The sequence below is a fragment of the Anastrepha ludens genome, chromosome X, assembly GCF_028408465.1.
Source record: "Anastrepha ludens isolate Willacy chromosome X, idAnaLude1.1, whole genome shotgun sequence".
Taxonomy (NCBI): Eukaryota; Metazoa; Arthropoda; class Insecta; order Diptera; family Tephritidae; genus Anastrepha; species Anastrepha ludens.
Genome location: NC_071503.1, coordinates 90,857,378 through 90,873,561, shown reverse-complemented (window position 1 = coordinate 90,873,561; position 16,184 = coordinate 90,857,378). Strand labels below are relative to the sequence as shown.

At 37.6% G+C, this 16,184-nt stretch overlaps 1 protein-coding gene across 1 annotated transcript; it reads right to left on the bottom strand.

Moving 5' to 3' along the window:
* Positions 1 to 14,200: 14,200 nt before the first annotated feature.
* LOC128870342 (uncharacterized) lies at positions 14,201 to 15,507 on the bottom strand. Its single transcript, XM_054112954.1, has 2 exons — positions 14,488 to 15,507; positions 14,201 to 14,230 (listed from the first exon to the last, which is right to left on the bottom strand). The coding sequence occupies exons 1-2, from the start codon at positions 15,505 to 15,507 to the stop codon at positions 14,201 to 14,203; spliced, it is 1,050 nt and encodes a 349-aa protein (XP_053968929.1).
* Between the last annotated feature and the right edge of the window lie 677 nt (positions 15,508 to 16,184).

The window sequence follows — 16,184 nt, the reverse complement described above, 5'->3', positions numbered from 1 at the left end:
AAAAATTGTTTGGGATGAATTACGAGCAGAACTGTGTAACAAGAAACTTATTAGCAACCTACAGAAAAAGAAATATGTAAAAAAAGAGCCAGATCTTGAAGATTTAACGGAAATAATTAGATTTTTTTTTTTTTAGTTAGATTGTCAACTTCACAGAGGCGAAATAAATAAAAAGTTAAGAAAAAAATCGGAATGGTTTACCTGGGAATGTCAGTCACCTAGAAAGATGTCATTAAAACGACTGAGAAATTATAACAAAACTTTGAGTGGAAGTGATAAAATGAAATATATTCAGGAAAATAGAAAATACAAGAAACTATGTGAAGAGAGCAAGAAGAATTACTATGACAATCTTGAACTAAGAATAAATGAGGTTAATAACAGTAAGGATTGGTGAAAGATGGTCAACGTCCTTCAGTGTTCAGTTACTGAATCTTGTCTAGAGGAATCGCCAGCAATATTCATGTACTATTTTCATACATTATTAAATCCAACTCGCTGTGCACCATGTATACAATATGTGGCAAATTTAGTAAGGGATGATTGTCTAGACAGACCAATCTCAATAGATGAAATCAGATTGATGTTACAAAAAACGAAATTTGGAAAAGCTCCAGGCTCAGACAAGGTCCCATATGGGTTTTTTAAAAATGCCGATGACCGGTTTCTTGTTGAGTTGGCAAACGTTTTTAATAGGCTATATAATATAGGCCAAGTATCTGAATGTGTCGAAACAAGTCTGATATATCCGCTTTTTAAAAAAGACGATAAGAAATCTCCCTCCAATTATAGAGGTATCTCATTCATAAATTGTGTTGCAAAAATAATGATGGGCATTTTAAATGAGCGACTCACAAGGTGGGTAGAAAATAAAAATATTATAACAGGATTTCAAGCAGGTTTCAGAAAGCGACATTCAACCGTAGATAACATATATAACCTAGCAGCAATAGTCCATATTAAGTTTAGAGAGAAGAAAAAAATGTACGCGTTTTTTGTGGACTTTAAAGCCGCTTTTGATACTGTCCTAGGCAACTATTCGTTTGCTATTATATGCTGACGATATCGTCATATCGGCAGATGAGGTTAGTGCTCTTCAAAAAATGATAAGCAACTTAGAAAAATACTGCGAAAAGTGGAATATGCAAGTAAACTTATCTAAGTCAGCTATAATGATTTTTCGGAGAGGCGGTAGAATAGCAGAAAAAGAAAAGTGGTTTTTCATGGCGAAGTTATACCGAAAGAATATAATTACTTGGGTGTAAAGCTAACATCAAAACTCAGTTTCAAGCAACATATAGAAAATAGAAATGTTCTAGCGAAAAATAGCATAAATGCAACTTGGAGCACATTTCCTAGTAAAAATAATATTAAGTTGTCGGCAAAATGGAAACTGTTTTTAGCGGTGACTAAAGCAATCCAGAGTTATGCTGCTCAGGTGTGGGGAAACTCATTGTTTGAAGAGTAATACGCCATCTTATTGCATTCTCTTGGAGACAAACGCTCCAGGCTTTCATTTGTATACACTGCAGCTTCATTTAAAATATATATTCAAAACGTTATTTGAATATGATGATAATAGATTGCCTCATATACTATTAAAAAAGATTTTAGAAAAACAGATATTTTGGGTTGAAGAAATTAGTAATCTGGCAAAAAAGTTAAATATAACATGTAACTAGGGCACTTCAAATAAAAGAGAGTGGAATAGAAATATAATTTCAATACTAGAATATCTTAATGATTTGAATATTCGAAATTTATGGGAAAGGGCACACCAAAGCACCCGATTATATAAGGAATTAGACCATATCAACGCCAGAAGCTATTTAAACGATAATACTGGAATCTATAAAATTATGTGGATTATGAAAGCTAGATGTGATTTAATATGCTTGGGAAGCCAAAGGAATTTAAATTGCACTTTATGTTACTTAAATGAATTAGAAGACATCACACATTTCTTAAGAAAATGCCCGATACTTAAAAGAATTTGTCAAAGATTTTTTGGAAAATGTTGTTTAAACCGAGATGAAATCATAGAAATTTTAAATGGTATTGGCCCTTCTTGATATAATAACTTATTTAAGTTCATCACTGGTGCTATAGAATATCGAAAATTAGTTTTAAGTGAATTCAGTACATAATACAAGATAATAAATTAAAAAACAAAAAAGTACGTAAATAAATTAAATTAAATTACTGTCAATACCTTAAGAATTGTATATATACATGGATTTATTCAAACATTTACGATTGTATCTGTTATTAGATGTAAGATATGTAAAATTTAAGATTTTTTTTTTTTTTTCGACAAACGACCTAGCGTCACTGTCGTACGTTCTAATGTTAATGATTAAAAATGAAATGTAATGTGTATTTTTAAAAACCTCTAACAATAACTAATAATAATAATAATAATAGTTCTGATTCATCATTGGAATACAGGACCAAATCATAGCCACAAAAAACTACAGAAACTATAGACCATATAACAGCAGGATGCCCAATGCTCGCTGGGACAAAATACACACAAAGACACAATACAGTAGCCAAAATCATCCACAAAGAAATAGCCACATTTCTCAACTTAACCAATGACACAGCACCATATTATGAATATACACTTGAAACCATACTAGAAAACGAAGACTTTAAACTATACTGGGACAGAACCATATACACTGATAAGACAATAATATGCAATAGACCAGATATAACAATAATAGATAAGAAAGAAAAAACCACACAGTTTATTGAAATAAGTGTCCCTAATGACGTTAACATACACAGCAAATATACAGAAAAAATTGAAAAATATATAGAGCTTGCGCAAGAAATCAAAAACATATGGAAACAAAATGAAGTGAAAATTAGTACCAATTATTATTTCAGCAACAGGAATATTACACAACACTTTCATAAAAAACCTAAAATCAATAAATATAAACGAAAAAACGCACGCACAAATACAAAAAGCTGTTATACTGAAAACTTGTAATATAGTAAGGTCCTTTCTAAACCACATCTATTAAAATTTTACATTTCTACAACATTACTACATCGCAACACAAAGATCTATACACTTTTGCATGCGTTTGAACCAATTGTCGAAGCACTTTTGCCACTCTGAATGAGGTACCTCCAAAACATGCATTCTGAATGCCGTAACCGCTTCTTCAGGTGTCGAAAAACCTTGACCTCTCAGTTTGTTTTTTAAGTACGGGAATAAAAAGAAGTCATTCGGTACCAAGTCAGGACTATACGGCGGATGACCCATTAATTCGATGTTTTGTGTGCTCAAAAATGCAGTTGTTTGAGCCGATGTGTGAGAGCTCGCACTGTCCTGGTGAAATACCATAAAATATATCTGATATTTTAATATTTTTTTGGCTGTATCAAATAAGCTGTCGGTCACTGTATGTATATAAGTCGATATTAAGTATAATCTTTAATCTCTTGATATATAAGACCCCTCTGGTTGTAGCATAGAAAGTCTAATGGTAATGTATGGTAGATATAAAATTATCTACTTTCATGCAAAATAAATATTAAAATAAAATAACTGTAAAATATTTTATATAAAAATCATCCAAAAATTGAAACTAGGCAAATCAAATTTCGCCATAGCATCAAATATGTACGTTTATCGTTCACATCCTTGGGCAAACACAAATCGTCGCGACGCCCTTCCTTTTCTTTCCACCCGACTGACCGCATCTATGTCCCCGTTTGCCAAAAATTTTGTGATTGTGACTCTGTCTTATTATAATACTTACTCAATTATTGCTGATAATTTATGGTGGACAATGTGTCTATGGTGTATAACCTGCGTAAAACGGGTACCGCTCAAAATTCCATTCTGTTCAGTCATTAAAACTTCTCTATACATCAACGTTCTCTGATTGCTCAATCCTCGAAAGAGGAGTTATGAGTATAAAGGATAGGTCGGCAAAATTAGCTTTGCAAGTGTGTTGCTGAGCACAGAGTAAAATTGGCCCAAAATTGTCAACAATGAAAAATAAATACTTCATACCATTTATTTTGCACTTAATCCTAGTTTATTTAAAAAAATATTTAAATTGACGACCAAGAAATCGTGCGAGTATACTTCAAAACGTAGTTTAATGATTACTAATAGGTATTAATACTTTTAGGACAGTGAAAAATCGGCACTATTTTGTGACGATACAACTTTATTAAAAACTTTAAATTGGGAGGCGCGAAATTTACATGAATATTGCCTCGAGCGAAATTAAAAGAATTAAAAGCGCACTCGGTCGATGTAACAATTTAAGTGTTTGTTTTTATTTTCTATCTTTATATTAGAGCCTAAAACTAAGAGCAAAAACTAAAGAGTAGTATGTGGAGAGTTAGAGAGAGGTAAGTAAATAGGTAGGTAAAGGATAGGTAAATAGAAATAAGACAAACGGTGAGTATATAGCTGTAGAAATAGAGTCACCAAATGAAAATAAATAGCGGAAGGTAAGTAAAGCGAGAAATATTAATATGTACGAGGTGTGTTCAAAAAGTATTGCGAATTTTGTGTTTTTTCGAAAATGATTTATTTATTCATTAATATCTATTTTGTCCCCTTCAAAGTAATTCCCATAAGATATTATACACTTATGCCAACGTTTTTTCCAATTTTCGAAGCACTTCAAAAATCATATTTTTTATCTTGTTCAGCGCCTCCTTCGAATCGAATACGATTTTTACTATGCTGGTGCACTTCTTTCTTCCGAGCTCACAATTTTTTATTATTTCCGAATACGGCACGATTTCTTTTAATAGTGGGATTAAATGGTCCACCACTTGCAACGCGACATTATGCTCAGCGAAGAACATGCTAAGTCTTATTTCGAAATGTTTTGAACCATTTGGTTTACTCGGATTTTTCTTAAAAAAACTGTTTATTTTAGGCGTCTTTTTTATTGCCTTCAAATTCTTTTTGTGCATTTTTGTTTCAGCGTGCTTCTGCAAATCAGACTTGCCGCAGTTCAAAACTTTGTCGCACGTAGCGCATTTGCATTTAAATACATCTTTAGCCACAGCTTCCAACCAGTTTTCGTCGTCAAGCCACTTGTTTTTGAATTTTTGTTTTCTATATTTGCATCGCTTTTCTTGGTGTTCCTCCGAAGAGTCAGTCGAAGAGAAGGAGCTCATTTCTGTAAAATATATGCATTTTAAATATAAAAATAGCTAAAACTAAAATAATTGCAAACTTACTTTAAAAGTGAAAAGCAGAAAACGTAGGACAACTAACAATTATCGCGCGAAGAAAAAATTCCGTTAGCGTTAACGAAGAAAAAAATGGCAATGCTGCCGTATTAACGCTTTTAAAAGTATGCTGTCATAAGGAAAAAAGTCGGCATGAAATCTTACTGCGGATTTTTATTTTAAATGAACTTTTTTAATTTTTTCCGCAATTTTAAAATTTTTTCTGTTCTTCTTGAAAAGTCCCTACATTTACAGAATTTAAAAAAATCTGTCCTTGTTTTCCCTACACCCACATTTTTCGACAAAAATCCCTACATGTAGGGAATTTTCCCTACATTTACCATCACTGCCTTCGATGCCGTCTTTACATCGTCAATCGTAGCGTAGCGTCGTTCTTTCATGGGCTCTTCAGATTCGGAAACAAGAAAAAGTCACAGGTGGTCAGATCTGCGGAATACGGTGGCTGTGGCATCATTAGTGTGTTGTTTTTGGGTAAAAAGTCGCGCACAAGACACGATGTGTGAGCAGGGGCGTTCTCGTGATGCAAGAGCCAATTTTTATTCTTCCACAAATCCGGGCGTTTCTGGCGGATTCCTGCTCGCAAATTGCGCGTAACTAGCAGGTAATATTCTTTATTGATCGTTTTACCCCATGGCAAGAACTCATGATGCACAACGCCCATGCAATCGAAGAAAACGGTAATCAAAACTTTTACATTCGACCGAACTTGGCGCGCTTTTTTCCGTCTTGGTTCGTGCGGCAGCTTCTATATAGGTGATTGAGCTTTGGTTTCCACGTCATAACCATAAACCTGCGATTCGTCACAAATCTGGGTCGTCGCGGACAGAGTGCAACATCTCATTAGCAATGTTCATGCAATGTTGCTTTTGGTCGAAAGCGAGCAGTTTTGGTTCGAATTTTGCGGCGACCCGTCTGATGCCCAAATCATTGAAAAATTGAATGGCACGAGCCAATCGATATGTCTATGTCCTGAGCAAATTCTCTAACGGTGATTCGACAATTGGCCAATACCATTTTCTTCACTTCATCAATTTTTTCGTCTGTTGTTGAAGTGTTCGGGTGTCCGGCAGGCGTTTCGTCGTTCACATCTTCTCGGCCTTATGAGAACATTTTGGACCACCGATAAACGTCCTTTTGTCCAAAGTAGCTTCTCTGTATGACACAGTCAACATTCGGAACGCATTCGCGCACTTAATTTCGTTTTTCACACAAAACTTGATACAGGTTCTTTGATTCTTCTTTTTGAATAGGTAAAAATTGAAGACGAGCCGAAACACGTGCAAGCAAAGCAGCTGTCAACAATTAACTGAACATTCAAAATGGCCCAACTCATCGGCATGAGTGAGAGACATGAGTACCAACCAAGAATGATAGAAACAAGATTGCGCCCATCAGAGCGTACGTGACGTCACGTTTGCTGAGTTGTGCAGTATTGCCAACCATTTGCTCTTCGCAATAAATTTAGTGCTTTTTTATACCGAAAATGCGACAATTTTTAAGTTTGGTGTTTGTTTCTTTTTGTTTTTAATTTAAGGCTAGCGAAACTTTAGGTTAAAAAGAAACTGTATTATTATACAAAAGAAGTTTAAAAAAGGCCACTCTGAGAAGATTTTAGTGCTAATGAAAATTTTTTTACTCCTATAAAATTTGATAATTTGAAAGTGCAAATTTAATTTTTGGCTCCATTTAAGGCTATGCAAAAATATTAAATGCCCCGCTCTCAACTCTTCTTAAGATTGAAATCCTTTTTAAATATTTTAAAAAGCCTTTGAATTTATTGAGTGCGAATTAAAACCATAGAGGTGTAATCGTTTCTTCCGGTCATCAATCCTTAGTGAGACATAGAGCATCAAGAGGTGTATTCATAGTAAAAATAAGCCACAAAATACCAGAAAATACTAAAGAAACCATACTGACATTTTTACAAAAATAGTACCTTATCTAGTTACATAACTTCAAATATAGCAAAAAAATCGTTCCCTTAATAAAAGGGTCTCGCTTAACAAAAAAAACTCATAAATTAAATTGTACATAAGCATAACACATTTATTTAAAAAAACGCACATTCTACAGACAATTTGTCACGCATACAAAGTTCTTTAAGTAACACAATAAAAATTTTGTGTTTTATTTTCTTTAAATGGGCATTTAGTGCGTTTTTATATACAAAAGCTAGGCAACTCTGCAGTAGCGAGAGAGAGATTTGACTGCCGAAAGCAGAATAACACCAACAACAGCGGCAATCGCGGGCAATGCCACCAGATGTTAAAAAAAAGTAAAGCTAAATAAAACTGAGTGAATTATTTAAATAATTATTAAAAAATGTATATTTTACAAAATTATAAACATTACTTTTAATTAGAATAGGCTAGAAAAATGTCATGTGGAATGAACTAAAACTCCGAGACAAAAAATAATAAAAATAACAAAAAAAAAATGCTAAATCAAGTTACGAAAATGGTAATCTGGCCATACTGGAGCTAAAATCACGTAACTAGTTGTCAAATTCGCTGAGCGCAAAGTAACGGGACCACGATGGGCGCCATCTCATTATTCTTTGCATCATGAGTACCAACATATCGCCACAAAAAAATCGAAATTCGAATATACGTTACCTGCGAAAATTCAAAAGTCGTGATACTTTTTTAATAAACCTCGTATATATGTATAAATAACTTAATATTAATCTTTAGTAATAATTTACATATTTATTTACAGCCGATAGCCCATGCTGCTAGCAGAGAACGTTAATGTATAGAGAAGTCTCACATGCTTCGAATAGTGTGAATTGTCAAAAATGAAGTCTAACCGCCGCCGCAGTGTAGTGAAACTTTTAACAGAGCTGATTACAGTGAATTCTCTCTTTAGTATATTGGCTCTGCACAGTTTTTGGCTTCTGTAGGAAATCAAATTGAGGAATGGCTGACGGCATTTTTTAAGGCATTTAAATGTGCATTTCTATGTTCCCTTGATAAACGAAAAGTTGTCAATTTCTATTTTCAAACAAACTTAAATGTACAATCAAAGATACATATATTTGAGTTATAAGCGCCAACATTTAAAATCAAAGTTACTCCAATGTTCGTTGCTTTAATTTAAAAATAATAATTTAAGCAAAAAACTTTGTAGAACGACCTCACATTTTGGTGCGTGCGTTTTAGTAAATTTAAAACTTTATACAAATTTGAAGAAAATTGTTGCTAATTTTTTTGAGTTGAAACTAATTTTAGACGAGAATGCATAGAGCGTTTTGGTATATTGATATACATAGCCGAATGGGTTGGTGCGTGATTACCATTCGGATTTCAGAGAGAGAACGGGGAACGTCGGTTCGAATCTCGGTGAAAGATCAAAATTAAGAAAAAGTTTTTTCTAATAGCGGTCGCCCCTCGGCAGGCAATGGCAAACCTCCGAGTGTATTTCTGCCATGAAAAAGCTCCTCATAAAAAATATTTGCCGTTCAGAGTCGGCTTGAAACTGTAGCTCCCTCCATTTGTGGAACAACATCAAGACGCACACCACAAATAGGAGGAGGAGCTCGGCCAAACACCCAAAAAGGGTGTACGCGCCAATTACATATATATATATATAAATATAAATAAATATATATTTTATGTTACATATACAGGGTGAACGATATGAAGTGTTACCAACTTTACACCGCTTGTATCTGTAAAAGAGCTCATGACATCAACGTCTAAAGTGTTCTAATGACAGTTCAATATATTGTTTATAAGCCGTCAAAAGCATTTGCGTCTAGGTTTAGTTGGAAATTTTTTCTATGATAGAATTCAAACGTAATAGTGTGATTATATATATATTTAACTGGAAAATCACAACCAGCCATTGTTCGTGAGCTCAGTCACCTCAAAGTAAATAAAATGGTTGTGTATCGCACTATAAAACGTTACAATGATACTGGTAGCATTGCAGAACGCTATGGAGGTTGACCAAAAAAAAACCGCAACAACGCTAGAAATGGTTCGGAAAGTGAAGGCTCGATTTGAGCGAAATCAACGTCGAAGTGGAAGAAAAATGGCGAAAGAACTGAAAATATCGCAAGACAGCATTCGACGTATATTGAAAAATGAGCTCAAGGTCAAGGCTTACAAGTTCCAAAAACCACACAATCTTTCCCCCCAGCAAAAAAAAAGTGTTGTTGCGCTTGCACGAACGTGGCGAATTTTCTAACATTGTGTTTTCTAATGAAAAAAATTGTTTACTTGACCGAACGCTTATACGAGAATTTGAGCCTACGTATGGCCACTCGAAGCAATTTCCCATCGCAAGTAAAGGTTTGGGCCGCAGTGACCGCTGATGGATGCTCTCCAATCGTTTTTATCGAGCCTGGTGTCAAAGTGAATGCGACTTATTATCGGACGTTCCAACAGGACTCAGCACCGTCTCATAAAGCTCGTGTGAACCAAGAATGGTTAAAAAATCATGTTCCACACTTCATTTCGTCCACACAATGGCTTTCGAATTCGCCAGACGCAAATCCGACGAGAAAGGCGAGGACTAAAAAATATGCCAGTATGGATGCGCTGAAAAAAGCAATTATACGAGATTGGGCCAAAATACCTCAAGATCGAGGTAAAATGAATATGCGTTAAAATTGTAATCATTTTTGAACAATTTTGACTTTGAAATCAATAAAAACTAATTTCACACGAAAGAGTTATAGTGTTTTGAATAGGTAACACTTCATATCGTTGTACATAAGTTCAGTTGCATCTTGAACTCTGTCTTGAATTCTTATAGCCGTCCGCTCCGAGAATGGTTGCGGTTATTCGCCCCAGGACCCTCTGCTGCGGAGGCAAGTTGTCTTCGTGGACAACGACGAGTTTGCCTGACTGGACGTTCGGCAGCAATTGCACCAATTTATTGCGCTGCTGAAGCTGCAGTAGGTAACTCTTCGACCACGCCCGCCAACATTGTTTCTTGAGAGAGCAAAAAGCTGTAAAAAGCGTTACCGTCTCGCCGTCGTTGGGGTTGTTGCTGAGTGGTGCAAGCGTTCGGGAATTCAACACCGTGTCTATCTCTACGAGAAGCATTGCGGTTTCTTCGGCGGTTAACAGCGCGTTGTCTGCGGCGCGCACCAGCAAATATTTCACTCCTGCTTCCCATAGACCGCTGAAGTGGGGTGCTCTCGGAGGTATGAATGCGAATCTGAATCCTACGTCGGTGATGTATTGGAGCATCTCCTGCTTCTGTTCCAAAAAGGCTTCCTGGAGCTCCCTCAGTTTCCTCTCTGCTCCGACACAGTTCGTCGCGTTGTCGCAGTATATCTTAGCTGGCATCCCCTGTTGTTCAACGAACCTTTTGTGGGCATTTACCAGCCATATTTTTTCTCGCACAAGCACTAACGGACTTAATTTCTGTAAGTTTCAGGGAAGTCCGATATTTTTCGACAATTTACTAATCTCGACGCTAAATCCAAAATGTTGAATTATTTCGATAATTTTAAGGAAACTCAACTGCAATTCCCCTTGTCGTGAGTATTATTGCAGATTGTGGTTTTCCGTATATTTCTAAGCCGTCTTAATACGTAAGTGAAAATCCTAAGCACTTTTCTGGGAGATGAAAACCTTTGAGTTATTTCGAGAAGTGGATTGATTGTGGTTAATGCAATCGAGTTCATCTTTTTCTCGAGTGCTTCTTGTTCTGGAGAGAGCCTGAAATTGACATTAAACCATATCGAATTACCCAATTCGTCCACGTTACTACCCGAGACACTTGATCCGTTGAATTTTGTTTTGTAGGCACATGACCACACGACATATCCTGAGTCCATTCTTGGATTTCGGACACTCTATTTGCGACGAAAGTTTGCAATGACGACGGATACGTATTATAATTGTTTGGGCCTATAGGCCCCAATTCGAGATACTCTTGTATCCAGGTACATTGTACGAGGTACTGGGTCTTTCAATGAAGTACAGTATGTATATTTGCTGCCATTTGTAAAAACTTGGGACAGCTAGTTCAATATTTTGTGGGATTTTCCTGCCATTTGTATTTACAGTCCGATCTGGGTGATATCTAACATATTATCCGAAAATCCGCCAAAAATTCCAAATCGTCGATCCTCGATTTAATATGTATATCTTTTAAATTTTCCCTGGATTTTTTTTTGTTTGAATTGCCAATTCCACCTATATTTGGAGTCAATTTTTTTTCCGAATTCGCAATATCTGAACAAGCTCTTCTGTCATAAAATTAACTAGAGACCCGGAGTGAAGTAGAGCTCGCGCTTGCACCACTTATACACCTGAGCTGGCTTTTACATTAACTACGGCTGAAGCTAACATTACTCAATCAGGCACGCTGCTAATATGCATGGCTTCTGACGTCGAAGTTTGCCTCTCGGTCTCAAAGATGATTGGACATTTATGCAACATGGTGTGATGTGATCGGTTACACCAGAGAATGTTAATGCAATGAGAACGTGCAAATGTTACTGTGAGCTTTTTTTTAGTACAAGATTTGAAAGATTTGAAGTAAGGAAATTTAGCACACCGAGTTTATAGACACCTCACTGACTTTTCCCCACACGAAAATTAGAAACACCACACATCTTTCACCTCAACACACAACACATTTCTCACCTCGACATTAAACCAATTAAATTTTTACTATTTTCGTATTTTTGAAATAATAAGCGAATACGTAAAATTTATTACATAATTTTTTTTCAATTACATTTAAAAAAAACGAATTAAAAAAAAAAAAAAAAATTTATGAAAAAAGTTTGCGCCGGGAATTGAACTCGAGTCTAACATGTGGCGAGGAAAAATAGGCGGTGCGTTTATTTCTTCGACTGCTTATTTTTTTACCATTTTGTTACTTTTGAAATGATAAGCGGATACATAAAATTTATTACAAATTTTTTTAAGGATTACATTAAAAAAACATAAAAAAAATTAAAAACGAAAGAAAAAATTTGCGCCGAGAATTGATGGCGAGTCACGTGGGGAGGATAAACACATTAAACCAATTAAATTTTTACTATTTTCGTATTTTTGAAATAATAAGCGAATACGTAAAATGTATTACATAATTCTTTTTTCAATTACATTAAAAAAAAAACGAATTTTAAAAAAAAATTTATAAAAAAAAGTTTGCGCCGGGAATTGAAATCGAGTCTAACATGTGGCGAGGAAAAATAGGCGGTGCGTTTATTTCTTCGACTGCTTATTTTTTACCATTTTGTTACTGTTGCGGGATTGACTGATCCGGCTCGAAGGACCAAAATGTTGCGGGAATGTTGCGTGGAGAATCCTGAATATGTTGCGGGAATGTTGCGGCAAAAGTCTTATGACAAAAATGATGCGGGAATGTTGCGTGAAGAATCCTAAATATGTTGCGAGAATGTTGCTTGTAGAATCCTTAATAATATTGCGGGAATGCGGCCAAAAGTCCTATTTTCCCGAGCAAAATGAAATTCTGATGCTTCAGCTTTGAAGTTACAATTTTTACTCACCATTTTATTACAAACATTTCCTATATATACACAATTATTTCACAAAACCTACTTATGTTCACAGAAAATTATATCGAATAATATGAGTTGAAAAAACATTAAAGTATTTTAAACTAATACTCAACATACCGCCGCCCTTGAACTATCTCAATAAGTTCAATATAGAAATTTACAAATTATAGCAAAGAAAAATATGAAAAGCTTGATAACATTTATGATGAATTAGTAGTTTCTTCGTGAAACAAGTCTCCTTTCGTTGGTAAAGGGCAGAGCTTTACTATGGGCCGAACTAATTCGCCATGCGGTGTTTTCAGCGTAACCACTCTCACGCGCCCATCGGCGCCAGGGTGGCATTTAATAACACGTGCCAGCGTCCACTTCGTCGGAGGGGTAGGCTCGTTCAAGACTGCAACTACATCACCTTCTTCGATGTTGCGTGAAGGGCGAAGCCACTTGGTACGACGTTGCAAGCTGACGAGATATTCGTCTCTCCAACGGCGCCAGAAATGCTGTCTCATGGCAGAGCTCGCTTGCCTTCGCTGACGCAGATTTCCACGGAGCCCTTGACCCTCAGGCTCCGGGATAGATTTAAGCGGTTCACCGACAATGAAGTGACCAGGCGTAAGTACCTCTACATCACCAGCGGCTGCAGAATTGTGACAGAGTGCTTCTACTTCTGTCAGCAGCGTGTTGAACTCTTCGTAGGACAGAAGAATTTCGCTCATAACACGTTTCAGATGATATTTGACTCTTTTTATGCCAATCTCCCAGTACCCCCCCATATGAGGCGCGGACGGAGGGTTGAAACGCCATTCGATGTTAGAGTCTACAAAAAACGAATGGAGTTTGGTATCAGCCATACACCTTTCAAACGCAATTCGAAGCTCCTTCTCGGCCCCGACGAAATTCGTCCCATTGTCAGAAGAAATGACCTTGCAAAAACCTCTGCGGCTTACAAATCTTTTAAAGGCATTGAGGAAGCTCAATGTTGATAGATCTCCAACAAGCTCTAAATGCATCGCCCCGGTGCACATGCAAATAAAAACGCAAATATAACCCTTGGTGGCCTTCGCTCCTCTCCCATGAGTGAACTTGTAAGAGTATGGTCCAGCAAAATCGACAGCAGCGTGGATGAAACAGCGTGCGTAGGTGGTTCGGATCGCAGGTAAATCCCCCATTGATTGTGCGGCGAGATTGCGGTTGAGACAGGTGCACTTTACGCATTTGCGATATGTGCTACGAATTAGGCTGCGGGCGCCAATAACCCAATATCGACGTTGCAGGATGGTTTGCATGATGCGAGGTCCAGCGTGTAATGTGAATTCGTGAATATCGTGAATGATCAGTTTCGCAAGTGGGCAGTTTTTGGGCAGGATAATCGGATGTCTTACGTCAGCAGCTACTTCAGCGTTCTTGATCCTACCTCCTACTCGCAAGACGTTTTTCTCATCGAGATATGGCTGCAATGTCAAAATACTACTCCGAAGCGGAATCGGCTTTCTTCTGCTACAAAGAGAAATTTCATTAGAAAAATACAGGAATTGTGTATACCTGATCAAGCGCAGTTCAGCTTCGGATATCTCTTGACAGCAGGGAGGACCGACCCGTTTAGCAGCGTTGTTTCGTGTCTTAACTCGAGCGTTGACGAAAAACCTTAACACGTAAGCAATGATACGGCGCAGCTTGGAATACGATGAATATCTCATCAATACAGGCCAGTGGTCATCTGAGCTCGTAGCGTGGGCGACGATCTTGCTACGAACGCCCAACTGAGTTGTGTGTTGCGAAGGTGATAGCTTCCAGAAATGGTCAGGACCTTTTAAGAATTCAGGACCAAACCACCATAGTTTTTGATGCAGTAGTTCAGACGGAGTTACACCTCTAGAAGCGCAATCTGCTGGATTCAGTTCAGAGCGGATATGGTTCCAACATTCAGGCGGTAAAACTTCTTGGATGTCAGCAACGCGATTGGCAACGAAAGTTATCCAATTACTAGGATGCGCCTGAAGCCATTCCAATGTAATAGTTGAGTCAGTCCAAGCATAGATCGGATAGCGGAGATCACCCCAGCTATGTAACACGCTTCGCGCCAATTTAGCAGCAAGATGTGCAGCGCACAATTCTAAGCGCGGCAGGGTTGTTGTTTTAAGTGGTGCTACCCTAGTCTTTGACGAGATCAGCACGACAGTAATACTGCCGTCGTTGTGTAATGTGCGCGCGTACATTACGGCAGCGTAAGCGCGTTCGGAAGCGTCAGCGAAAATATGTAGCTCAGTGAACGATTCACCTGCTCCTGAGCCAAACCAGCGACTTATCTTTAAACTTGATAGCAGTAGCAATTCCGAGCGATGTTGTCGCCACTGAGCTGCGATGCAGTCTGGAATAACGTCATCCCAACCGACACTCATACGCCAGATCTCCTGAAACCACATCTTTGATCTTATGGTCGCTGGAGCGAGCAGACCCAGTGGGTCGAAAAGCGTGCTAGCATCAGACAAGAATGTTCTCTTCATCAAAATAGTGGGTGGTTGATTCAGATTAACTGAGAACGTGAAGTAGTCCTCCTCTGTATTCCATATCAGGCCCAAGGCATGGACATCTTTACTATCGACTAGGTAGTGTGATATATTTTCCGATGCATTCGAAACATTTTCAGAAAGTTCCGCACAATTAGACGCCCATTTTCGAAGTTCGAAGCCCCCTTCCTTCAGTATTTCGGAGACGTTTCGTTGTAAACATAGCAGCTCTTCTTTAGAAGACGCACCAGTGAGGAGATCATCCATGTAAAAGTCCTTATGGATGACGGCAGCAGCCTTCTCAAAAATGTGTGACGAATATTTTGTGGTTTGTTGCAGCGGCAACGCCATAAGTAATGCGCAACATGCGATAATCCTTTATGGGTAGCGTCGGGTCACGACGCCAGACAATGCGCTGTAGATCGAGGTTTTTCGTGGACATGCATATTTGGCGATACATTTTCGCGATGCCCGCGATTACTGCGTAGCGATGCGTTCTGAAACGTGTTAAAATTGAATATAAATCAGGTTGCAATTGGGGACCAACAAATAATACATCGTTCAACAAATTCCCGGTGGTGGTTTTGGCGGACGCATTGAACACGACTCTCAATTTAGTCGTGACACTTAACTCTTTTATAACGGGGTGATGCGGCATATAGAACGTTTGATCCGTTGGCGGTGGTGCAAGTTCCATGTGCTTCATGTCGATGAGTTCTTGCATGAACTTATTGTAGCGTTGGCGTAGGTCGTCATCTCGCGCAAGTTTTTTTTCGATGCTTAGTAGACTTCGAACAGCATAACTTCATGATGCTCCCAAGGGTACGTCAGATTTCAGCGGCAGCTCTACTATAAATCGACCGTCAGGTGACCTTCTGTGCGTTTTTTTCGAAAAACTCTTCACAATAGCGTTCTTCGTAGGTGAGGTGGGCCTTTTTCGGTGC